Here is a 26,062-nt window from a genome sequence, read left to right on the forward strand (position 1 = left end):
CGCCAATGCCGGTGGCCCTTCCAGTCGCGTTACTACCCAGAGATTCATTTGTACCAGGGACGGAGGGAGAGAGGAGAGGGAGAAGGCGACACACACACACACACACACACACACACACACACACACACACACACACACACACACACACACTGAGAGAGAGAGAGAGAGAGAGAGATTGTTCCAGCTGCTCTCGCTAGAGAAAGGGAGTGACCCAAGGGGCCGCGAGTGAAGGGACAGGATGGCTTAGGCACCTCTGCCCACAGGACCCCACGACAGGGAGAGGTTCCAGCTACAGCTCCTCCGTGGGGTCATGGCAGGGACTGGGGAATCCCCTCAAAAGCCCTGAGCGCCCCCTGCACCGCCGCTAAGGGACACCCCAGAAGTTAGCATCAGTGGGACTCGGAAGCTCCGATCTCAACAAGTAAGTTGTCTTCTTTTCCTCCTCCATTTCTCCCCTAGCTCGCGGGCTCTGGAGGGCAGGACGACACCCTCAGGTGTCCATCGCCTGGGCAGCAGGCTTTCACAGGGAACCTGCTAGACTGGGAGCCAGAGGGGATAAGGAAAAGCTTAGGGCAGGTCCAAGTTTAGGAAATTGGAGATCTCCGTGGCTGCAGGCTGCCCTGGGCATTGGGAGCCCAGCCATAAACACCTTTACTTCTGGCACTAGACCAGGGCTACCTGGGGGTGCCCCAGATCTCCCAGCAGTGGTTTCAGAGGCAACAGTGGCCAGGAGTGGGTGGGGTGGGGAGGACATTTTTCACCTGGTAGGACTCTTCCTTCAAAAAGGAGCAGGGAGGGCCAGGATGGGGGCGGTGCCCCCCTCAGCCTTAGATCCCCAGCCTAGTCTTGCTTTTTCTTTTAAGTGTGGCCAAACTGGAAACACGGCCTTGTGATTTCTGCCCCCGTCGATGCCCAAGTCACTTCCTGCATACCTCCCTATCTCCTTTTAAACAGCTTTCAAACGGTTCAGATAGGCCAGGGGTCAAGGCTGTGAGGACAGAGGATAGGGAACAGAGAAGGCCGGCCTTGTCATTGCTCCCCTTCTCTTCAAGTGAGTGCTTCTCCCTGCAGAGCTGTTGGTCCCCTGGTTTTATCTGTGCCTTGCCTCAAACAGGGCTCTCCTACCCCGGGGGCTGTGGAGAGCCTCAGGTCCGGCCCCCAAAGTTCTAGGACCTACCCTGAACATCAGGGTGAGCAACGCCAGCCCAAAACCTGTTCCAGGAGCCTTTTCGAACACCAGAAGAAGATCAACAGGAACATGCCAAGTATTTTACTCTGTTTCAATCCTTTTAATAAGCTGAGATTATCATCATCCTCATTCTACAGGTGAAAAATTGCAGCCCAGAGAGGCTGTGCAACTTGCCTCAAGTGCACAGCTCATAAAGGGAGATTCTCTCCTATATCTGACTCCAAAACGTGCCTTGTTTTCATCAAAAGCCATATGCTTTATCGGGCTTTCTGGTTCTCAAAGCACTTTTCCATGTGAGGAAAAGGCTAATATTTATGAAACCAAGGTGCCGAGCTAGATACGTTTACATGAGTTCATCTTGACACCAGTCCTGTGGGGCAGAGCTTATTTCTTCTGTTTTATAGATGAGAGTAAGGGTAACAGAGTTCCAGGCACTAAGTGGCAGCAGCATTGATATCTCCAAAACTCTTGTCCTCTGGCTTTAAATCCAGGGTCTTTCCACTAACAAAAGCTAATTCTGAAAGCTGCTCTTGTCTTTCCACATCCCTGCTTTTCCTCAAAGCCAGGTGTAAATTGCATCATCTGGCTGAATGAGGCCCTCAGGCTTCCTGGAATCTGAGGAACGAACAGGGCAGAGCAAATGATGTGGGAGTTAGAAGCCCGTGGTTGGTCTCTGGCATAAAGAGCTTGGTCGGCTTGGCTGGTATTTTAAACTATCTACGGACCCCACCTGAGATGGCACCATTCTGCCTAGAGGCATAAGGCCTTCAGCGGGAGGCCCGGGGCACAGGGTATGTGCTTCTTGGAAGAGCAGCAGCAGGGCTACCATTGAAAGACTGGAAACAACACATAGAGAACTTGCCGGCTCAGGAGGCTGAGGTCAGGGGATTACTTGAGCCCAGGAGCTCAAGATCAACTGGAGCAACATAGCAAGACCCCACCTCAAAAAAAAAAAAAAAAAAAAAAAAGAAAAAGAAAGGATGGAGAATTTGCCTATACATTCCACAAAGCACAAGGATTGTCCCCAGAACAATATTCTAGACCTACTCTCTAGCTCTCCAACAGAAAGGGAACCAGCCACTCAGGCATGGCTGTTTTCTGGCCTCTCCAAAAGCTGCTATAAACTGCCGGCATTACTCACAGGCAGCATTTTTCATTTAAGTAGCCTGCCCGCATTCAACAGAAAATGAATGTGCTCCATCCAGTGAGCAGTTCAGCCAAGGGTGAGGGGGGGTCAAAGCGAACCTGGGCCACATTCACTCTGCCCAGGGCTGTCCCCAAAGCTTAGCTGTCTTCTCTGGGATGAAGTCAGATCTTAGTGGGATTCCCCACCATGGCTTCCCCAGAGTCTGCTGGCATGTCCTGAGCAGTGCAGAGCTCTTTGTCTGTGGGTCCAGCAGAGACACGTGTGTGGCCCTATCACAGTAGTCCTCAGCCTCGCTGTCCCTGGTGCCAAGCAAGATCCCTTTGGGGCTTTCTGCAAGCACCTGACTGGGTTTCTTGTCCAGGAATTTGGGAGACTCTGAAGGCTGCTCTAGTCATCTGTGATGAAGTAAACCCCCAAGGAGGGAAGAAACGACTAGAATGCCCATTCTCTGTTCCCATTTCCCCTTCAAATGACCTGATTCTTCCTGCCTGCTGTGGGTGAAGCCACAAACGGGTGTCCTGTGCTTTCATGTACTTGAAAACTGCATCCACTTCTGCATTGTTTTTTTTTTTTCTTGTTCAACAACCATTCATTTGATCACCTATCATGTGCCAGCAATCATTAATTTTTGGAAACGTTGGAATGTGATCGTTGGGGCAGGGTTATGCTTTTTGTTTAGGAGAATGTTAGCAAACACTTGCATTTTCTGAGCCAATACTGATTTGACTATTTAGGCTGGAGGTGGAAGGATGGTGGAGAGAAGGCAGGGGTCAGGGAATCCATAGGTAGTTCAAAGGGGCCATTTTTGGATGAAAATGTTCACTATGTATGAGCTATAGACAGGTCATTGAGGGCTGGCAGTGTTTCCAAGAGCGGATCTGTCATCAGATAACTGTTAAGATAGTCATCAGCCATGAAGGAATCTTTCTGTGTTTTGTTTTTTTTTTTTTTCTAAAGAAAAAAACAAGAAGAATGGGAGTTCCAGTTCAAAAGATTGTAGTGAGGTATTTGAGTAAGAATACCTGAGTGTATTTCTCAAAAAGACTTGTGGAGTGGCTTTCTCTGGAATTGTTTTAAACCAGAGTGGACAGCTTCCACTTCTGACATTCTGCCAGCCAGGGCTGGCGTGAGCGGCTGCCTCTGAAGGCCCTGCCTGTGCAGCAGCAGCTTATCTAGTTCCTCCTACCTTGACATTCTGATAAGGGAGCTATTCTAGTCAACAGGGCCCAGGATGGCGGGAACCCTTGCCAAGAGCCGTGCTAAGTTAAATGGTAGAGCCAAAGCTTTAACATGTGACCCTGGAGATCCTGGCTAGTGCTTAAAATGTTAACTTCCATTATCGTTCCAGGCCAGAGCAAGCTGAGGGCAAAGGTCATGGATCATCTGACCAGTTGGCGGGTGGCAACGGCACTTCCTGGTCACCAAGGATCAATCAATAGAGTGGCCAGATAGTATGGGGGACAGGAAAGGGTGAGGGTGGGGGAGAAATGGAGGGGTTGGGGAGGGAAGGAGAGAGCAAACTTGGAGTCTCATTCTCATCCCCTGTGACTTGGTGGTCCGGGGCTGGGTGTGCTGCTTGCCCTACACCTTCTCCCAGATTTCAGGCACCCGACTTTACAATCAGGGAGGTCCAATGCCATCATCCTACATTATTTCCTGCTGCTCAGAAAGGAAAATGGGAGTGGGGTGCGGTGCAAGAACCCAGAGGACCTCAGATGCTTCCTGGGACCAAACCTATGTCTCCCCCTTAGAGTGCGCCCCCCACCCCCCCAACCCCAGGGATGACTGTACTGCTGAGCACTTGGTGCCTGGAACCCTGGGCAGTGGGAGGTGCTGCTTCTGCTTCAGCAAGGGGGCTGTGCAGCAGTGCCAGCAGAAGCCATGGGTGTCAGGCCCCAGGAACCAGCCCACTGGACATCACAGTATGAAGGCTTCCCCGGCCAAGTCAGGTTGCTTTGTGAAGTGTCCTTCTCCAGAAGAACTCCCTCAAAAATGAGTGGGGAGCTTCAACCACAGGCCTTGTGTAGGCACCTGAGCTAGACAGGCGGATCTTACACACCAGGCCTGCCTGCCCTCTGAGCTCTCAGACCACTGCCTGGGGGCGGCAGAGCTGCCCAGAGAGACTCCAGCATCCATGCTGCGCGCCCTTAGGGAGAGGCACAGGCGTTGCAGGGGCGAAGGAAGGCTGCCCTTATGGAGCAGGGAAGGCTTCTAAGGGGGCTTGAGAAACAGATTTGCTGGTGAAGGGGTAGAAGGAGCCCAGGGAGGGGTTTGGAGAGGAGGGAGCCAAGGCCAGACACAGGGCAGTAGGGAGGGAGGCCTGGGCCTGTGGCTGTCCCAGGGCACCTGCCCCCAGCCCCGACCACCTCTCCTGCATCTCTTTCAATCTCCCCTGACTCCTCCTAAACACTCATGCTTGGTCACATTTTATTTCCTTTCTCTTGCTCTCCCTCTCTCTCTTTCTCATTTTGGTTCTTTTTTCCCCTCCATTTTTGTCTTTTTTCACTCATTCTCTTGATCATAAATGCCGTTTAGTGCATTTATGCTTCTTTAACTCAATCTCCTTATCGACTGCAGTCATTCTTTATTTTTCCACTAAATGCTTTGATTTTGAGATCATTATAGATTCACATGCAGTTTCAGAAATAATGAACAGAGATCTGCCCCTCCCTTCATCCAGTTTCTCTCAGTGGCAATATTTTGCAAAACTGTAGTACACTATCAAAACGCATACATAACCGATAAGAAAACAACATTTCCATCACCAGGAGGACCTCTTATGTGGCCCTTTTATAGCCACGCCCACTTCCATCCCACCCCACCCTCTCCTTAACCTCTAGCAACCACTGGTCTGTGTTTGTCATCTCAAGAACGTTATGTAAGTAGAATTATGCAGTATGTAATCTTTTGGGATTGGCTTTTTTCACTCAACAAAATTCTCTGGGGATTCATTTAGGGGTGTGCATGTGTGCTTGTTGGGGGGGGGGGGGTGTGTGTGTGTGTGGTTTTTTTATTGCTGAGTAGTGGGAATGTACCACAGTGGGAATTGTCCATAGTGGGAAGGTACCATTGCTTGTTTAACCATTCATTTACTGAATGACATCTAGGATTTTTTCACTTTGGGGCTATTATGAATAAAGTTGCTATAAGCATTTGTGTACTGGTTCTTGTGTGAACATAGGTTTATAGGTTTTCGTGTCTCTGGGATAAATGCCCAGAAGTGTAATTGATGGGTCATCTGGTAGTTGTATGTTTAGTTTTTTTTTTTTTTCAAAGAACTGTCAAGCTGTTTTCCATTGTGACTATGCCACTTTACACTTCCACCAACACTGTATCAGTGATCCAGTTTCTCTGCATCTTTGTCAACATTTGTTATTGTCACTATTTCTTATTTTAGCCATTCTAGTGCTATCTTATTGGGTTTTATTTTGCATTTCCCTGACTGCTAATGCTGTTTACCACTTTTTTTTTTTTTTTTTTTTTTTTTTTTGAGACAGATTCTTACTCTGTCGCTCAGGCTGGAGTGCAGTGGTGCAATCTCGGCTCACTGCAACCTCTGCCTCCTGAGTTCAAGTGATTCTCCGGCCTCAGCCTCCCAAGTAACTGGGACTACAGGTGTGTGCCACCATGCCTGGCTAATTTTTGCATTTTTAGTAGAGACGAGGTTTCACCATGTTTGCCAGGCTGGTCTCGAACTCCTGACTTCAGGTGATCTGCCCACCTCGTCCTCCCAAAATGCTGGGATTACAAGCATGAGCTACCACGCCTGGCCTGTTGACCATCTTTTTATGTGCTTATTTGCCCTCCACATATCCTCCTTAGCAAAATGTCTTCTCATGTCTTTTGCCCATTTTCTAATTTGATTGGCTTTTGTTGTTGTTTCTGTTGAGTTTTGAGAATTTTTAAGTATATATTTTAGATACCAGTCCTTTGTCACTCAGATATGTAATTTACAAATATTTTCTCCTACTTTGTAATTTTACCTTTTCATCTTAACAGAGTCTTTTTCAGAGCAACTGTTTTTAATTTGACGGAAGTTTAATTGATCAGTTTGTCTTCTTATGGATTGTGCTTTTCTTGTCAAGTCTAAGAACTCTTTGCCTGCCCTAGATCTTGAAGAGTGTCTCCCATGTTTTTCTCTAGAAAGTTTTATTGTTTTATATCTAAGTTCATGATCCATTTTGAATTAACTTTGGTATAAAGTCTGAGACTTAGGTCAAGGTTCTTTTTTCTGCCTGAAAATGTGCAATTGCTCCGGCACCCTTTGTTGTAAAGGCTGTCTTTCCTCCACTGAATTCCTTTTGCACTTTTGTCAAAAATAAGTTGGGCATATTTGCAAAGGTCTATTTTTGGGTTCTCTGTTCTGTTCCATCAATCTATGTGTCTATCCTTCTGCCAATACCACATAGTCTGGAGTTTCCTCATAACTGCAGTTATGTAATGAGTCTTGAACTTGTGTAGACTGATTCCTTCCACTTTATTCTTTTCCAAAATTGTTTTATCTATTCTAGTTGCTTTCCCTTTTCACATAAGTTTTAGAATAATTTTATCTATATCTATAAAAAATCTTGTGAGATTTTGATAGAAATTGCATTGAATCTGTATATGAATTCAGAGAGAATCAACGCTTTTACTCTATCGAGTCTTCCAATCCATGAATACAGTATGTTTCTCCATTTATTTGCTATTCTTCAGTTTCTTTCTTTGGCATTTTGTAATTGTTAGCAGTTCTTTTTGCTCCTCCATGAACTAATTGTGTGACCTTGGACATGAGTCTTTCAGACCTTCAATTCGCTTTCTGTATAATGTGTCTAATAACACCTACCTTGAAATGCTATGGGAAAGTCCAATAAGTTAGCGCATGAGCAGTGCCCCATGGCAAGCGCCAAGACGCCGTTCCCTTCAGCTGAGTCTCTCATCTGTTCTTTCTTTCCTCCTCCTCAGCTTTCATTCTGATGCCCACATCCACTTACACTTCACTTTGCCTTTCCTTTTTGTCCTTTGCTTTTTTAAATCCTTCTTTCGTTCTCAACTCCTTACTCTAATTTTCCTATTTCTTTCTTCCTTTCTTTCTTTTTTTTCTTTCTTTCTTTCTTTCTTTCTTTGACAGAGTCTCACTCTGTCACCCAGGCTGGAGTTCAGTGGTGCAATCTCGGCTCACTGCCAATCTCTGCTGTCTGCGATTCTCATACCTTAGCCTCCCGAAGAGCTGGGACTACAGGAACTCACCACCATGCCCAGCTCTTTTTTTTTTTTTTTTTTTTTTTTTTTTTTTTTTTGTATTTTTAGTAGAGATGGAGTTTCACCATGTTTGCCAGGCTGTTCTCGAACTCCTGACCCCAGGTAATCCGCCTGCCTCGGCCTCCCACAGTTCTGGGATTACAGGCGTGAGCCGCCGCGCCTGGCCTTTTCTATTTCTTTCACTTTGTTTTTCTCGTATTCTCAATGGATTTTTCTGTTTCATTTCTTATCCCATGATATTTGTCTATCTCTTCTTTCTTGGATCTTTTAAGCATTCCATTTTTGTGGAGTTGCTCAGACATTGAGTGTGAGTCAAGGGCCACTCAGCCTGGGTTCAAATCCAGATCAACCGCTTACTAGATTTGGGGCAGTTGACTCACCCTCCTGCACCTTAGTTTTCTCATCTATAAAATGGGGAGAACAGTATCTACCTGGTACCTTTTCTGAAATGATTAAATGAGTTTATACATGTAAAGCATTTGGAATAAAATTGGGTATATGGTACAGCCCCAGTAGGTGACTATAATTACTGGGATCTTACCTGTTATGTCCAATTTCTGTGGCTCTTTCTCACATTTACCTCCCCTCACCATCTCATCCTTTTCACTTGTATATGAATATATTTAAACTCGCATTATCTTGCTTTCAGACTGTCGTCTCTGTGCACTTCTACCTCATATTCCCTAATCATCACTGAAAAATTGGCACCAGCCCAGGAAATCTGTCCCTTGGGTTATAGAGAGGAAACAAGTGGTTTTTCATTTTGATTTAATTATTAATCCCTTTTATTATTTAATGTGGAATACATACACTGTGGGGTTACAATGAAGAAAATGGATTATCACTGTACAGCTCACTTTCAAAGAGATGGCAGGCTTAAAAAGGAAAAGTACCAGACAGACAGAAACAAACGTGGGGAAAAAGCAAAATTAATTAATTTGATTTCCGTGCCCTTTTCATGGCCATGATTTTTCATACATCTTCTGTGAGATCCAGGAGGGTGCATGTGGATTTTGCAAGTAAGCCAAGCTAGGTATTAAAGGGAAGGGGTGTAAGGAGTGGCGAGTGGCCCACAGTGGCTCACCAGGGAGGGCAGAAAAATACTCATCCTGAGCAAATGGGAGCCTGGCAGGTTGGGAAACTCAGTCACAAGCTCACAGGCCTGCTCCATGGGTGCAGTCCTCAATAACGGGCTTCGTCTGTGATGCAAAGTTACTTGAAAGGCACTCACCTATCACTAACCCTTTCGAATCTATATTCCATACCTTGAATCGGGCCTAATATCTGCCCTTTAAAAAATTGCTGAATATATTTAGACTCACTTAGATACACTGGACAGAGGGATATTTTAAATACCATCAAAATGGTCTTTTTGTCTCTGTATTTTCTCCAAAGAATTGAACTCCCCAAGCAAAATGCCAGATCTGCCTGCGCTCCTTTCAGACTAGAATTCTGACTCCCTTTAAAAATCCTTACATGAAACACCATTGAATCCTTCTCTCTCTGCCTTTTTGTGTTTATGGTGACCTCTCAGTATTTTGGTTTCTTTAATGACAAAGTAACCGTGGAATTAGTCCACAGCATTTCTAGGGTACGTGTTTCTCTCCAGATATCAGAAAATAATGCATGAGGTTTTATTACTTCCTTAGACTTGTGGTGGGGAATCCTCCAAGGATGGAGTTAAAATGAGCAGCCGATTCTCTCTTGCTCATCTGGGCTACCCGAGGCTCTGCAGGCCCCAAACTCACCTTCTGTTGCCCCATTTGGCACCAACCACCCCCCTTTGTTGTGCAGCCAGAAGTCAGGGCCGCCTGGCAGGCCTATGGCTAAATCTTCCAGTGTTTGTATTACATAAAACTTCACAGTCGGTGTTTCTGTGTCTACAATGCCAGAATCCTGGAAACGAGTTAACTCAAATTTGTGTGCCTTCTGGCAAGCCCGACTATCCAACTACAAAAGGGGACTAATGTGATAGGATTCTCCTGAGCCAACACAGGAGTTGAAAGAGCCCAACAGAGGTGCAAACTGCCATTACGATTCCATGATAATAATTCCACATACTAGGAATACCAGGATTATTTCAGACCTTATATCTGCTCTTAACCTGTACCAATCCAATCCAGGGGGGCCAAGTACATCACACCAGTATTTGGTAGGACAGAATTTTTCTTGATAAAATGGTGAAGATGTCATGAACATTAGGATTTCCACTAATATTTCCATTTCTTATATAGGAAAGAGATCCAGGGTGGTAACCTGTAGGGTAACATGTAATGTGGAGCATAGGATGTGGCCAGGAGAGTCAGGGTTATGATTCAGAACCAAGATGGCTGAACTCAAATGGGTGTGCAGTAGGAGGGTGGGAAACTGTGGGCTCTGAAGTCAGGCCGCTGTCAGTTCAAACCCAGGTTCTGCTGCTTGCGAGCCATGTGGTCTCTGGCAAGTTCCCTCCCTGCTCTGAATCTCAGTCTCCTGATCTGAATAATGGACACATTACACTTATTCCACAGTGTTGCTGAGCTGATCAAGTGCATTAACGCATGTAAGGCACCTAGTCCAGAGTAGTGCACGCACACACACACACACACACACACACACACACACATACTTCACTTCCAGAGCTGTTCTGCAAAGAAAAACCAAAAGGCAGTACAAGCTGCAGCAGGCAATGAATTGATGACGTGCGTAAAACAAAAACAAAAAGAGTGCAAAGGCCATGGAGAAGGCGGCACAGACAGGAAAGATGCTCCCTAAAGAGCTTGCCCAGGTCAGGGTGTCTCCGCGCAAAACGAGGGACACTGAGTGACTCTGGGAGCAACCTCAGTCCTGCATCCTCGTCAACACCCTGACTTTGTTCTCAACAATAATCCCACCCATGTGGGGAGCTCTCCTTTGAGGGACAGAGGCAGCCCAGAAAGGAGGCACAGGATGTACTGAGAAGGGGAGACCTGGGCTCCAGTGACAGCTCCCCAGGGATGGTGGGTCTGAGCAAGGCCGATGCAGTGGAGCCCCTCACCCACCTGAGATGCCTCGTCCGCCTTCCTAGCAGCTCCCTTCTGCAGAGCGCTTAACAGCTTGGCAATCAGAGAACGCTGTGTGCACGGACAGCTCCGCGGGGATGAAGTGTCCCATCTGACACAGACTGTTCTGAGATCCACGCTGTCCCTGCCTGGCTCTGCGTTTCACTGAAAGCCCCTTACCCTGATTCTAGCCCTCAGCCCCCATGCACAGCCACCGGCGACTCTAGCCACCCTGGATAGTAAAGGCGCCCTTTCTGGGGCATTCTGCTTCGAGAAGAGGTGGAAGAGCTGTGCATGCCTGGAGCCCCTGGGAGCCCATGACAGCCAGGAGCATCCTGGGCATAAAAATCAGCACCTGTGGCCTCATTCCACTCATCTCGCACAGCTCTGCAGTCCCTCACCGCTGGTAATCAGCATCCATTATATCGGCGCCAGGAACCAGCTCAGGAGGCCACCTGATCCACCCTCCTGTCCCTCCAGCCCCCTCTGAAAGGACTCATAGCACTTGCGGTCAGAAATCTCTCCCCATTGAGACCATTTTTACTGTTGGTGAACTGGAGGACTATCGCATTGCCCAAGACGCTGTTCTCTGCAGCAGGTTTGCACAGGGTGCCAGTTAAGGAGGAGAAGGCAGCGAGGAACCCCACACTTTAAGGAACAGGGATGTCATAGCAGCCGTCTGCATGGGGAAGGGGGCTGGGGAGCACAGGGCTATTGGCAAGGAGACAGGGCTAGTTAGGACCACGGGAACCAGGCTGATGAGCACTGAGGGGGCAGCCCAGGCGGCCCTCTCTACTATCATGGGCCTTGCAGATTGAGTTCTCCTCTTCCTGCCGGGCCTCCTGCCTTTGTTGTCCTGAGGACTGACAGGTAGTGTTTGTGGCAGACCTGTTAGTGCAAACAGGGAGGCTCTGAGAGGAATTTAGTGGCACTACCACAACTCTTAACAGCACTCTCAGCCTAACTCACAACGCAGCCCAACATGTCCATGGGCAGAAAAGGCCTCTCTCCGACTCCCTAGCCCAGAAATACAAACCGGCAGCTGACAGACTGAATCTGACTCACACATAGATTCTCTATGGCTTGCTCACTTTTTCTAAAATTGTTGAATTAGTGGTCAACATGGAAAAAAAATTTCATCTTCAAAAGTTTAATTTCTGGCTTTTCTAGAAAAAGCAAAGGGAGGATCTTGCAGTACTGGCTCCACGGCATGGCAAGGCAATAACGAACTAGAGCCGAGTAGCGGCTGCCGCTTTAGAACTGCATGTGTGTACAGCTCACCACAGTCCCCACCACCCCCTACCATGTCACCCAAACAGGGCAAGTTTTGGTTGCATTTATCATGGGTTTGTATATTTGCTTTTCCTAAAATAAAGAGAATGCAATATTTTAAATGTTTCTCTACATCAAAATATGAAAATGAGGGTCTAAGACATCCGATTTAAATAAAAATAGGAGAAAGAGTACTAATTGCACGTGACCAAGAAGGACGTAGTGTCTGTGTTGGAAGAACCCTATCCGGCAGTTGCACTCACTGACCTCACACAGCCACAGCCGTGGGTGTAGGCGGCAGAGCTCAGCACAGACCCACAGGTTCTGGTTACTATGGCAGGCACATCCTGCCCAGCTGAGAAATTCCAGAGTGAGGAGGTGTTACCCTCACTCCTGGCAGAGGAAGACCTGCCTTAGATGAAGGAGAATCCAGTGAAGGGGTGTTAAGAATGAAATCAGTGGCTGCTAGTTAGTGGTCTTGTTTCTACCGTGGGGGCCGTTGTCCAAGCAGACCTTCAGAGAGTGACGGGGCGCTCTTGGTGATGGTGCCAGAACAACAGGTGTTACCTGGGATGCATGGACACCTTATTTCCTTGGAGCAATCAGGGACCTTTGGGGATAAGTACTGTGGTTAAAAAAGCTGAGGAGCAGCTGTTAGATGAATAGGGAGCATGCTGGAGGGGAGCAGGAGGGAGAGGGAGAACACAGCCCTGGCTGGCGGGAAGTGACCCGAGCTGCTGGGCAGCCTGTGCACAGCGGGCCACACAGCAGAAAATCATGAGTTCCTTCCCTGGTGCAGATCAGGCTGGTGTCCATCTGGCTCCATCCAGGGCCAGTTTTCTCAGGGCCTGATCCCCCCGGGGGCTCAGAACAACCCCATCACACCCAGAGGGCTCAGGAGGAACAACCTCCCAGGCAGCAGTGGCTGCACTTAGAGCCTTTGGAATCAGACAAAAACTAGTCCGCTGCTTAGTAACTGTGTGGCCTGAAGCAAGCTAGTACATCACTGTGCTTTTGTGACCTGTAAAATGAGGCGACTAAAATGGACTTAATAGATCTGTTTGAGGATTAAATGATACAATGCATGAAAAACACTCAGCACAAAGATGGCACATAACAGGGATTCCATGCCGGAGCTATTATTACTGTTTGCTCCCCTGTTCTCAGGCCCGCAAGGCTCTGCCACCTCACCCTGCTCACTGGGTGCCTTCCTCACCAGGACCTTGCTGACCCTTCCTCGCCCGCCCCAGACAAGCCAAATTCGGAACTGCACCCGAGCCTCTCTCTCGCTCTTTACTGCACTGATTTTTTTGCCTGTGTACTCCCCACCAGACCAGGAACTCCTTGTGGACAGAGAACGCATCAAGGGTCCTCAATCTCATTGCCTGTCGGAGTCACCTGGGGCCAGATTCTGGGACTAGGCATCAGCACGTTGTCTAGCTCCCAGCTGATGGCAGCGTGCGTCCAGGCCAGAGAGGTCTTGCTACTCAGGTGCGCACTGAGGACCAGCCGCGTCAACATCACTGCGGCTCCTTAGCAAAACCGCGGACTCTGGAAACCCCAGACCTACAGAATCAGAACCTGCATTTTAGCCAGATCCCCAGGAAGGGAAAGCGCGGGAACGAATGCCAGTGAAGTGTGAGTCGACCTCCTTCTACCCCCAGAGCTCAACATAATTCAAACACCCAGTGGGTGTTGAGTGGGGGTTCACTGACTGACTAATTGACTGAGTGAGTGAAGCCCTGTGTCAGCTTCCACTGGGATTTCACACCTACTCCCTCATGCGCTATGAAACAAACAGGCTCAAAAAGTAAACCCGTAAAACATTCAGGAATTCAGCAATAGACACAGACCTAAGTTGATAGAACAAATAGCTGCAAAATGGTGAGGTTTTTAAATGAAATACCTGACGGGTTTTTAAAGATTTATTGCCACCGGGCTCTGTGCCATGAAACCTCCGAGTACACTAGAAGATAATTGTGTTTTGTTTTAAGGTTGGTAACTGTGAAAAGCTGGGAAACCAGGACTGGCCCCTGGGAGGATCCTGTCCACCGGTGTGGCTTGGGCACAGTCTCTGGGTGGCTGGGGCCGCTGGCCCGCCCTTCCTCCAGGAAGAGAAACCCGCTGGCGGGGAGTCCCCGGCACTGCCAACGGCCTCCCCACGCCCGTTCCCTGGGGGAGGCCCTCTGTCTCCCCTCCGCAGGCCGTTCCTGGCTCTCATCCTCCCACCCCGCATCCCCCAGCCCCGCCTCCTCCGCAGCCGCGAAGCTGCAGCTGACTAGGGGGCCAAACCCAGGCGGCGAGCATCGCCTTATGCAGCCCCACTGGGGGCTCCGTCCCCTGCGGGGTGAGCGGTATCCCTTGTGTCACCCTCCGAGGCCACGCTAGAGGTTGCGGCGCTCAGGGCTCCCGGTTCCTGCCGCGCTCAGGCTCCCCCGTCCCAGCCTCCCTCCCCATCTCTCTCTCGCAGGCTCCTCTCCCCTGCCGCAGCCCCCCTCCCCCGTCCCAACCTCCTCCACTTCTCTCGCAGGATCCGGCCAAGAGATCGCGGGGTGGCGGGAGGTGCGCTCTGGCGACCCTGGAAGTGAGAAGCAGGCTCTGCAGGGCCAGGGATGAAGGTGCAACGGAAAGCCCTGGGACCTGGACCTTAGGCGTGGGAGGGACGAAAGGGAAAGGTCTTAGAAACTTCTTCAGGCGTGGCTTCTTGGGGGCGGGGCGGCAGGAGGAAAGGGGCAGGGGTTCCCTATCGCAGAGACGCTGCAGCGGAGCAGGGCCTCTAGGCGTGCCCTCATCTAGAGCAGCTGCTGCGGAATCCGGAGAGCCTGCAGCACTAGCTGTGCGATTCCGGGCGAGGTTTTTAAACTCTCTCCTGTTTTCCCCTTTTGTAAACTGAAGATAATGTCTCTGTCCTGGGAGTGGGAGCACGATGCTGACACACCGTAGGAACTCGGGACTTGTTGATTCTCCTTCCTCATCCTCAAGTTGTTTGAAGCACTCCTGCCCCTCACCCCCACCCTTCCAGCCCCTTTCCCAGCCCTGCTCCCTGGAGGAAAATCCTAAGAGCTACCTCTCAGGAGAGCTCCTGTAAACCAGGCACTGTACACACACCTTTCATTTCATCTTCGCAGCAACTCTTTTTGGTGAGTACTGTTATCCCCATTTTGCAAATAAAGCAACGGAAGCTTAGAGAAGTAACTTTTCCAAATGTGCCTCAGCTCCAGGCAAAATAGGAACCTAGGTCATCTGATGCCAGAGTCAGCCTTCCTAACTGTTTATGATCCGGCTTCCCTTTCTGTACTGGATTTTCTATTTCTGCCATAACAGATGACCACAGACATACTGGCTGGAAACAACACCCATTTATCAGCTCACGGTTCTGTAGGTCAGAAGTCCAGGCTTGATGCGACTGTGTTCTCTGCTCTGTTCTCACAAGGCCAAAACCAGGGTGTCAGTGAGGCCAGCATTCTCACGTGGAACTCAGGGCCCCCTTCAAGCTCTTGTGGTTCTGGCAGAATTCAGGTCTTTGTGGTTGTAGGACTGAGGTCCTCACTTTTTCGCTGGCTATCATCTGGGGGCTGCTGTCAGCTCCCAGAAGTCACCCACATTCCTTGCCCTGTGGCCCCCTCCATCTTTAAAACCAGCAAAGGAGAACCCCCCTCTGTCTAATTCCTCTAATAATTTAAATCTCTTACTTAGGGAAAAACCCAATCCCTTCCAAGGGCTTATGATTGGGTCAAGTTCACCCCAGATGAACTTTCTTTCTTCAACTCAGCTCTGCCATACGACATGCCCCAGTCACGGAAGTGAGGATTTCCTGGGGTTCCTCAGGAGGTGTATACCAGGGGGCAGGAATCACGAGGGTGTCTTGGAATTCTGCCTACTTACAAGTGCCTTCTCTGTCCCCAGCATGTATTCTGGTGTTACATTCAAGTGTAACACCTTGAAGGCTTCCTGCTAACCCTAAAGGGCCTTGAGGGTACTGGGGCAGCCTATTCACCAACCAGTTTGGAGCATTTTCCTATGAGTACAGTCATATATATTCCCATAGAAGAGTATACAAATATCTCCATATGAGACATAAGCACGCCCTCCTCCATTCCTCTTCCTCCGACTTCATCCTGTGTTTCAAAGCTCAGAGAGTGGTACATTTTGATCCAGCATATCTTAGAAAGTAGGAAATTGATAAAGATGTTTGTGATCACAGATAGGGAGACTGAGTTTGAGAAAAGACTCCCAGCCCAGTGGTCTCTCCAGGAAGCCCTGCTGACCCCCAAGCAGGGCTCCTATCAAGTTGCTGTGGCCCTGACTCCTGACATTCTAGACCACGCCATGACACCAAGTTTTCCTCCCTGTGGGTGCGTGATGTTTGACATTCTTAATCCAGAGGTCCATCTAAATGGATGTCAGATTCACTAATGCATCATCTGAAATACAACTGCCTTTGATTTTGCCTCTTTTGAGTCTTTCTCCACTTGCGTTTTCCTATCAAAGGGATTAAACCACTTTGCTGGACTTGAAGCTCTGTCCTTTCCAAAAGCTTTCATCATGTCTCAACACAGCTTCCCATTCACAGACACAGGAAAGGATGGAAGAAGAGAAGTAACAGGCTTGATGAGGCTTAATAGGATTTGCTCAAGTCAGTGCCTTTCCCTGCGTCCTGCAGAGAGTAGCTAGGATGCTCAGCTTGCCTAGGCCAGCCACAGCATTCCTCCCTGTCTGTCCTCTACAGACAGTTCTGCAAAAACCCTAGCTTCAAAGAGGAAATGCTAGAATATCAACTATGGGAGGGCTGGCTCTGTGTTTATCTTCTTCACTGCTTTATGTCCAGCTCCTAGCACAGGGATTTGGCTATAGTAGTTCCTCAATTAATGTGTGCTTAATGAGTGCATAATTAATAGAACGGATCTCGAGAACCTGATTAAGGAATTTCATCTCCATTGTCCCTGAAAATCCTTTTGACTTCACAGGCACACAACACTGGAAGCCAGGGTTTCAAGGATGGGGATTTTACTTACCCTTAAAAGAAATCTGAACAGTAGAGGCTCCATGCCAGTCAGCTCAATGCTTGACCTGTAAATTGCCCACTGGGCCTTTAGCTATTTGTCTTAGATATTCTCTACCTCTCTTTCTTTATCTTTAAAATGGGGTTAATGGAATATTGCATTAAATTTCAATTTGACGAGAGATTATGAATACATATGTTTATTTTATTTATACTTATGTTTGTAGCATGCATTCTTTCCATGAATCCCTACAATTGGCTCCTAGGGCTGGAGGAGCAGAGAATATTATCTGGGATTTATAGCAGAGTAAACTGAGGCAAAGAAAGTTAAGTTTGTTTTTCTTTGGACCACAAAGTGGGTTTGTTGGACACTGAGTTCGAATCCAAATGTCACCCTGGGTTGAGCAAGGAATGACTTCTGCAGATGATTCCAGTACACAGGAATGCGTCCCAATACCAAGTCAAAAGTGAACCACCCTTTCCTATCTGCCAGAGGCAAAAAGTTTTCCTATCTGGGCTGAAGTCTCCTAGAAAACATTTTCCCATTTCTAGTACAGCACAAAGCCTTCGCCTACAAGAATGTATGCAATATGTTTAAAAATAAAGAAGGAAACAGTGCAGAAAATCAGCAGCAAGCTGTTTCCCCAAAGAGCTGAGCACAGGAGGATGTGAGCTCCCATGTGCCCCGGCCGATGACTCATTCTTGTGCGCACTGTGCCTGCCCTGCCCAACTTCAGTGGCTCAGGGAGTCCACAGCGGCACCCCCATTGGAAGCCTATCTTGGTTCCAACAGCTGGGGTGTCCAGAATACGTGAGGCCTCGGGACAGCAGCATTTTCCACCATCTCTGAGCATCTGTGATTGGGTTTTCAGGATGAAGTCTCCCACTTAAGGCAGAGCAAATTCCTGCTCAGGATTCTGCAAAGATAGCCCCAAGCATTTTCCTCCTTGTCTCATTTATCTTTGTTAACTGCCACATGAAGGAGCAGGAAGCAGGTGGCCCTATGCAGAATGGGAAATGGCCAATGGACGTCTGGGACAAAGCCCTTCAGATGACCTTTTGATATGATGTTTTGAAGGTTATCTTGAAATCGCTATAATCACCCAGGCAGCACAGGAAAAGGCCTGCCAGGGTCATCTGACTTCCCAGGACAGCTGGAATCTACCTTGGTTTGCCATTAGGCAGTCAGCTCAGTGGTTGACAGACCTTTTTCCAGGTTGTTCTATTGGGGACACAGCTTCCTGGTCCTGGTGGAACCTGCAGCTGGAGTCACCCTCAGAATGGTGGCAGGGGAATTCCTGCAAGGGACTGCCCAAACCATCCCCAAATGGGGTCAGTTGAGATTCCAAAGAAGAAAGCACCAAGTTCCAAAGCACTTATTAGGGGGACTTACATGTAGAGCGCTGCACTGGTCCTCATGACAGACAGCAAGAAAAGAGATGCTCTGCTTAGGTATGTCTGCAGCAAGGGCTCTGGGTTATGGAGTTATCTGGCCTAAGGTTGGGCTAATTCCTACATGTTTAGCAACATGTTTAATCTTTCAGTATTTCAGGTAACAACCTAAACAGGGTTTCAGTGCCAGGGAATGTTTCCAGGGCTCAGGCCTGCAGGAAAAGACACGCAGCTGGCCAGGTGACAGAGCAGTCTAGGCATTCTGTGTTTCTCGATCAGGACAGATAAGTAAGTGGGGGTTCCTGGGGGACCCTACACCCAGGAAGGAGGGTAACTGCTAATTCAAGGAAGGCTTACTTATAAAGAGGAAGAAGGGTTGAAGGATAGTATCCCTAAGGTGATGTTTCCCAGGGCCAGAAGCTCATAGAACTTTCCGGAAGGAGTAGGTCACCAGCCTTCGCATGAGCCACGGAGCACCAGTGTCTGCTGGCCGTTGTGTGGTGAGTGCTGTGGGTCAGCCTTTGGGCTGCAGCCAGATAAACCTAGACCCAAAACCTCACTTGGCCACATGCTACGTGAGCTTCATTCTTCTCTTCTGAAAAATGGGGGGATAAGAATGGTATTTATCTAACCTGTTGTGAGGATTAAATCAGCTAATGGATAAAAATTTCCTAGTGCAGTGCCTGGCTTCTGAGTGCTGAGAAATGTAGTCTGTTATTGTTAATTAAAGAGGTCTTTCCTAACTGCATGTTAAATGGGTTTTGAGGGAACTGTCAGACACCTCTATTGCAGGTGTCTGGGTATCTCTTGGAAGCGTGGCAGGTACCCCCACAAACATGTTATGCCCTTTGAAGAGCTTTGGGGCCATTAACATCCTGTCCATTTCAATTGCTTAGAGGACAGGGAATAATGGAATCAAATTTTCTAATGGCAGGCCTACACAGCAATTTGTCATTTTAATAAGTGCTCAGATGGCTGCAGACTTCACACTCAGACGGTAGGGGTGACCAATCGACAAATCAGGCACATGCCACCTTTTCCTTTCTGTCTGCTGCTAAAAGACCTCAAGATAAATGGAGACAGCAAGGAATGAAAGAAACAGCACAGGCTTGGGCCAGACGAGCAGGAATCCAAATATCAGCTCTGCCTGATTTTTGGTGGCCTGGGTGTCACTTAACCTCTTTGGAACCCCATTTTCTTATTTATCCATCCAATTAGTAAGTACTTTTTGAATACATCCATGTGCCAGGCTGTGTTCTAAGTGCTTGGAATATCAGAGAACAAAACAAACACAAACTTATGCCCCTGTGGAGCTTACATTCTGATGGTGGGAGAGAGACTGTTTGAATTAAGCCTGATTCATAAGCAAACAATATAGTGTTTATATAGTGGGGATTCCAATATCTAATGCCAGTGAGTAGCTGTGGAGATAACAAGCCACAATCCACGTGTAATGCATAGGACATAGTAGGCATTTAATAAACTATTCTGATTATTCTTTTTCAATTGCTCCCAGGTTTCTCAAACGCTTTAAACACTTAATGTGTAGTTTGCACCTAGATATTGTTCATTTATTCATTCAACAAACAGCTAGCGAGCATCTACTATGTGCTAGACTCTGTACTAGGCACCAGGGATACAAAAGAACCCTATAAGAGAGTGAGGCCCCTGCCCTTGAGGATTTCACACCCCTGCCCTTGAGGATTTCACACCCTGACCCCTGGATAACAGAAGAGAAGCCTGGGAGAGCCCCGGGGTGGGGGTGGCCTTCCATCTTGTGTTCTAGTGAATCAGAACAGCCCACTTCACTGATGGTGTCTTTTTTTAACTCAAAGCATCCCAGCTATGGCTGGCGATTCTAGGAATGCCATGAACCAGGACATGGAGATTGGAGTCACTCCCTGGGACCCCAAGAAGATTCCCAAACAGGCCCGCGATTATGTCCCCATTGCCACAGACCGTACACGCCTGCTGGCTGAGGGCAAGAAGCCACGCCAGCGCTACATGGAGAAGAGCGGCAAGTGCAACGTGCACCACGGCAACGTCCAGGAGACCTACCGGTACCTGAGTGACCTCTTCACCACCCTGGTCGACCTCAAGTGGCGCTTCAACCTGCTCGTCTTCACCATGGTTTACACCGTCACCTGGCTGTTCTTCGGCTTCATTTGGTGGCTCATTGCTTACATCCGGGGTGACCTGGACCATGTTGGTGACCAAGAGTGGATTCCTTGTGTTGAAAACCTCAGTGGCTTCGTGTCCGCTTTCCTGTTCTCCATTGAAACTGAAACCACCATTGGGTATGGCTTCCGAGTCATCACAGAGAAGTGTCCAGAGGGGATTATACTCCTCTTGGTCCAGGCCATCCTGGGCTCCATCGTCAATGCCTTCATGGTGGGGTGCATGTTTGTCAAGATCAGCCAGCCCAAGAAGAGAGCGGAGACCCTCATGTTTTCCAACAACGCAGTCATCTCCATGCGGGACGAGAAGCTGTGCCTCATGTTCCGGGTGGGCGACCTCCGCAACTCCCACATCGTGGAGGCCTCCATCCGGGCCAAGCTCATCAAGTCCCGGCAGACCAAAGAGGGGGAGTTCATCCCCTTGAACCAGACAGACATCAACGTGGGCTTTGACACAGGTGACGACCGCCTCTTCCTGGTGTCTCCTCTGATCATCTCCCACGAGATCAACGAGAAGAGCCCTTTCTGGGAGATGTCTCAGGCTCAGCTGCATCAGGAAGAGTTTGAAGTCGTGGTCATTCTAGAAGGGATGGTGGAAGCCACAGGTAAGGCGCTTTGTCCTCTTCAGCCACAAATGGCCCTACCTACACTTCAGACTTAGTCCACTGTGACTCCAGAAGATGCAGGTCTGTGCCTGAGAGTCCTGGAGTGGCACAGGCAACATGTTCAATCCCTAAATCGTGGTTTGAGGGGTACTGGTACTCAAGATTGAGTAATAGCAATAGCTAACACTGACAGGAGCTTCCCAACTTTCAGGCACCGTCCTAAACAATAAACATCTATCATCTGGCCAAATGTCCTCCCACGCCCTATGAGATAGTGGGGTGTTGTTGTTGTTGTTGTTGTTTGTTTGTTTTGTTTGTTTGTTTGTTTTTGAGGCAGGGTCTTGCTCTGTCACCCAGGCTAGAGTGCAGTGGCCTGATCTCGGCTCACTGCAACCTCCACCTCCCGGATTCAAGCGATTCTTCTGCCTCAGCCTCTGGAGTAGCTGGGATTACAGGTGCCCGCCATTGCGCCCGGCTAATTTTTGTATTTTTAGTAGAGACGGGGTTTCACCATGTTGGCCAGGTTGGTGTCGAACTCCTGACCTTGTGATCCCCTGCCTCGGCCTCCCAAAGTGCTGGGATTACATGCGTGAGCCACAGTGCCCAGCCGAGATAGTTTTTATTAAGGTACAGATAAAGACACAGGGACACAGGCAGGCTAAATTATTTGCCCAAGAGCAAGCACTTTCGAGTGATAGAGCCAGGATGGAAATTGAGGCAGGGGACCCCAGAGCCAGCACTTGTTTCCAACAGGACAAACTGTCCCTTCTTGGAACAAGTGTTCTACCCATAAGAGCTCGCTGGTCAGATAGCTCTTGTAATCACAGGGCGAAACAAAAGCGAACTGGGTTCTTTACAGTAGACTTCTCGCTGTCCTTACCCACTGAGTCTCATCACTGGGAAAGGAGGGGATGCAGAATTTCCTAAACTCAAAAGGGTTCTCACCAACCCTTTACTTGGAGAGACCTTTGCTGCAGAGGAGGGGCTTTTCTGGTTGGGCCCCCTCTGGAGCAGCCAGCCCTCAGCACTCTTGCAGAAGCTTGGCTTAGTGAACCCAGGGCAGGTGAGGCTCCTTTCACACAAAAAAACAGTGCATCCATGCTGAGGCATCAACATCCATGTATGCCCAAGAAAATGCCCTTTGTGTGGCCAGCATGGCACCTCCCTGCTCAGCTACTGACTCACCGGCAGCTGGTAGCCAAGGACCCACCAATTCCTCAGCCACTCAGCCATGGCAGACCTCGGTGAGGTGGCTCCAGGGATTCCAAGGCCTGGGACTGCCTGAACTCTGGCAGAGGACTCTAGTTCCCCACCCCACTCCCAGTAAAACCCCACATCCTGCGTATTTCATTTCTTCCTCGTGCCTTCCTTTCTCTCTCTCTCTCTTTTTTTTTCAACCAGGTACAATAAGCAGCTGGTCAGGCCCTAAGGATGGGTTCTAGAAACTCAGTCATGCTCAGAATGATGCATGTCTATTTTTCTAATTCTTGCAAATGACAGTGTAGGGCTGGCTTCAGTCTCATTTTACAGATGTCGAAGCTGAACCTAAAAAGCATTATGTAGACAGTGAGTGTTCTTATTCAGCTCTTCCACTTACAAATCTGGAGCTTCTCTCACCACTCTGCCCCCCTAAAATACTAGGGGCCTGTCAGAAAGATGGCCAAGCACACCTCCCAGCCCCCAGGAAGCTGGCTGCCGGGCAGGGGACTCAGACCCAGACTCCACAAGCCTTCCCATTTTGAAGTCGGTGGAACCAGGAGAGGGCAATGACAAGCTCCAGGGACTGGTGCCAGAGGGAGCTGCTCGGCCATCTGCTGGGGGCTGGAGCCTGGCAGGCAGCATATGGTGGCAGGCAGGCAGCCCCATGGCCGAGGACAGTCAGGACTCAGGAAGCTTTCCCCCGCAGAGCTAGGGGCTTGCAGGTCACCCTGCCCTTGGCTCCGGGGTCAGAATCAGGACACAGGCTGCATTTCAGGGGAAAAGCTCCACTCTGAAGCCACAAAGAAGGGATTGGGTGAGAGACATGAGGTCAAATCATAGCATGCCTGACCACCCTCCAAGGCCTTCCTCACTCCCCAGCCACCCAGCAGGGAGAGCGCCCATAGGCTCGTAGTGGAGGGAGCCAGTGCTATCGGCCCCGCTACACCCCCAACCACGCCTCTGTCAAAGTCAGGGGCCCACCGTTCACTTGTCCTCACGGTTTGGCCTCCTTCCCCTCCCGCAACCTGGGCTGTGCTTGCTCTGTCCCACAAACTGTAGGGGAGATCCAAGGAGATTGGGCAGGAGACCCTGGCCCACATCTGTCCTGGATGTGGGTGGTTTGGTTGTCAGGCACATGCAGCCAGGTGTGGGCTGGGAATCCATGCCTCAGCTGGAGTAGCACAACTCTGCCGTATCCTGCCTGAGCGGGTTTGAGCAAGCTCCTTACCTTGTCAGCAAAGTGAGGAAAATCAATCTCTTAGGGCTGTTGGGAGGATTCAAGATGGAAAGGAGCTGTGCTGATCACTATACCTGACACCTGGGGAATCCTTTCCAAATGTATTCAGCAATGACAGGGACACAGCAGGATCTCTAGCTACAGGGAAGCCACTGCCACACCCCATAAGGAGCAGGAGGAGCCCAAAGGGGAAAGGTCCTGCCCATACCTTTCCCAAGGCCCTGGGAGCCTGCAGACGTCTGGCATGGTCTAGGCTGCTCAGGGCCCGGTTTGAGCCTCTCTGCCAAGGCTGTGGGGACAACAAGGGTGAGGACTGAAGGGAGAGGCCTGGCCCAGGAAGGCATCACTGAGAGCAGAGAGCAGGCTGTGAGCCCACCTGTGTGGGTGCGCTGGGGCTGAGAAGCAGCCTTGGACCTGGGTCTGCTTTGTATGAGCCCCTCCCAGAGAAAGCCCAAAGTGGGAGCTGGAGATGGTTGCCTTCAGCACACAACCAGCACAGTTAATGCCTTCCTTGGCCAGAAGATTAAATATCAGAAAGCTGCTTTCCTGTGACCCTAAGCACAGAAGCCTCCTCATCCATAAACAAAGCTGCCCTCCTCTCTGGAGAGAAAGCAACACCTAAAAATAGCATAGGCATGGCACGGGCTGAGTAGACAGGGAAACGAGGCATTGGAGCAGCCTCAAATCAAGAAGCCAAGCTCTGTGTGTGCGTCTGCTCCTCTTCCTATGTGTATGTGTGTGTGTATGTGAGTGTGGAGCCCTCTCTCCATATGTGTCTACCCAAAACAATCCCCATATGTTCCAAATGCCTGTCAGCTTCTCTGTGTTCATTCATGCTGAATTTATCTTTGCCCTTTCCTGCCTTTTTTCCTATCTTAATCTTCTAGACCTGAATGCTGTTTTCAGGAACGAAGTCCCTGCCTTCAACTATTCCAACATCTATTCACTCCAATCTCTAGGAAATGACTTTCAGAATCTTGCATGTTGATTTCTAATTTTCTGCCACCACCACGCCTTGAACTCCTCCAGGGCAAGGACTGTGTCTTATTCAGCTTTACATCTCCACTATGCTTAGCACAAAGTAGATGTTCATGAAATGCTTGATGAGTGGTTGGATGGATGAAGGAATGCATGAATGTATGGATGATTGGATGGATGGATGGATGGATAGATGGATGGATGGATGGATGGATGGATGATTGGATGGATGGATGATTAGGTAGATGAGTGGATGGATGGATGGATGAGTGATAGGATAGATGGATAGATAATTGGAAGGATAGATGAATAAATAATTGGGTGGATGGATGGATGATTGGATGGATGGATGGATGGATGGATGGATGGATGATTGGATGGATGGATGGATGGATGGATGATTGGATGGATGGATGGATGGATGGATGGATGGATGGATGGCTATATCTTTGCCCTTTCTGGCCTTTTTTTCCATATCTGGATGGATGGATGGATGGATGGATGGATGGATATATCTTTGCCCTTTCCTGCCTTTTTCTCCATATCTGGATGGATGGATGGATGGATGGATGGATGGATGGATGGATAGATGGATGGTTGGATGGACAGATGATTAGATGGATGGATGGATGGATGGATGGATGGATGGATGGATAGATGGATGGATGGATGGATGGATGGATGAATGGATGAATGGATGGATAGATGGATGGATGATTGCATCATAATGCATGTAACTTCCATTTCTCCAGGCATGACCTGCCAAGCCCGGAGCTCCTACATGGATACAGAGGTGCTCTGGGGCCACCGATTCACACCAGTCCTCACCTTGGAAAAGGGCTTCTATGAGGTGGACTACAACACCTTCCACGATACCTATGAGACCAACACACCCAGCTGCTGTGCCAAGGAGCTGGCAGAAATGAAGCGGGAAGGCCGGCTCCTCCAGTACCTCCCCAGCCCCCCACTGCTGGGGGGCTGTGCTGAGGCAGGGCTGGATGCAGAGGCTGAGCAGAATGAAGAAGATGAGCCCAAGGGGCTGGGTGGGTCCAGGGAGGCCAGGGGCTTGGTGTGAGGGGTGCAGCCTACTTAAGACCTCCTGTCACTGGCTTCAGTGAACACAGACACTGCAGAGCCTGGGACCAGGGGAGGGGAATAGTTGAGTGTGCTGTTTGGGGTCTCAGAAGCCATCAAGGCTGTGGGGAGGAACCATAAACCCAGCCCTCACAGCTCCCAGCACAGGGCCTCCCTGAGCCAGTGGCATCCTGCCTGGACCCCCCCATGGCAGTGCTGCCTCTTGTGGGTGCTGGCTAAGGGCCAGGCCAGGATGAGTTTCCCCATGGTGAGTGTTACCGGGTGGCATCTGTTCTCCCCATGCCCTGGGTCACTTCCTTTTTTGGGTCTCACAGACCCCTCCAGGGGCTGACACCTAGAGAGAACCATCACCTTGTCCCCTCATTCCTTCCACCCTGAGGCTTGCTGTGGATTCAGAGAGGAGTCTTACCTGATGGGAGCTCAAACCTCTAGTCTGGGATGAGCTCACAGAGCCCTCATGGGTTAAGATCCATCCATATCACATAGGCAATTCCTTTTAAATCAGAT

The 26,062-nt window shown here is 49.2% G+C and overlaps 2 protein-coding genes across 2 annotated transcripts; one reads left to right on the forward strand and one right to left on the reverse strand.

The window, feature by feature from the left end:
* Positions 1-130: 130 nt before the first annotated feature.
* Positions 131-26,062, forward strand: KCNJ5 (potassium inwardly rectifying channel subfamily J member 5). Its single transcript, XM_054441343.2, has 3 exons — positions 131-421; positions 20,099-21,045; positions 25,213-26,062. Exons 2-3 carry the CDS (start codon positions 20,109-20,111, stop codon positions 25,533-25,535), a joined length of 1,260 nt encoding a protein of 419 aa, XP_054297318.2. The 5' UTR covers positions 131-421; positions 20,099-20,108; the 3' UTR covers positions 25,536-26,062.
* On the reverse strand, positions 11,329-13,390 carry LOC129008888 (uncharacterized protein KCNJ5-AS1). The gene is made up of 3 exons (XM_054441348.1): positions 13,255-13,390; positions 12,137-12,281; positions 11,329-11,485 (listed from the first exon to the last, which is right to left on the reverse strand). Exons 1-3 carry the CDS (start codon positions 13,388-13,390, stop codon positions 11,329-11,331), a joined length of 438 nt encoding a protein of 145 aa, XP_054297323.1.

Source organism: Pongo pygmaeus, chromosome 9 (assembly GCF_028885625.2).
Source record: "Pongo pygmaeus isolate AG05252 chromosome 9, NHGRI_mPonPyg2-v2.0_pri, whole genome shotgun sequence".
NCBI lineage: Eukaryota > Metazoa > Chordata > Mammalia > Primates > Hominidae > Pongo > Pongo pygmaeus.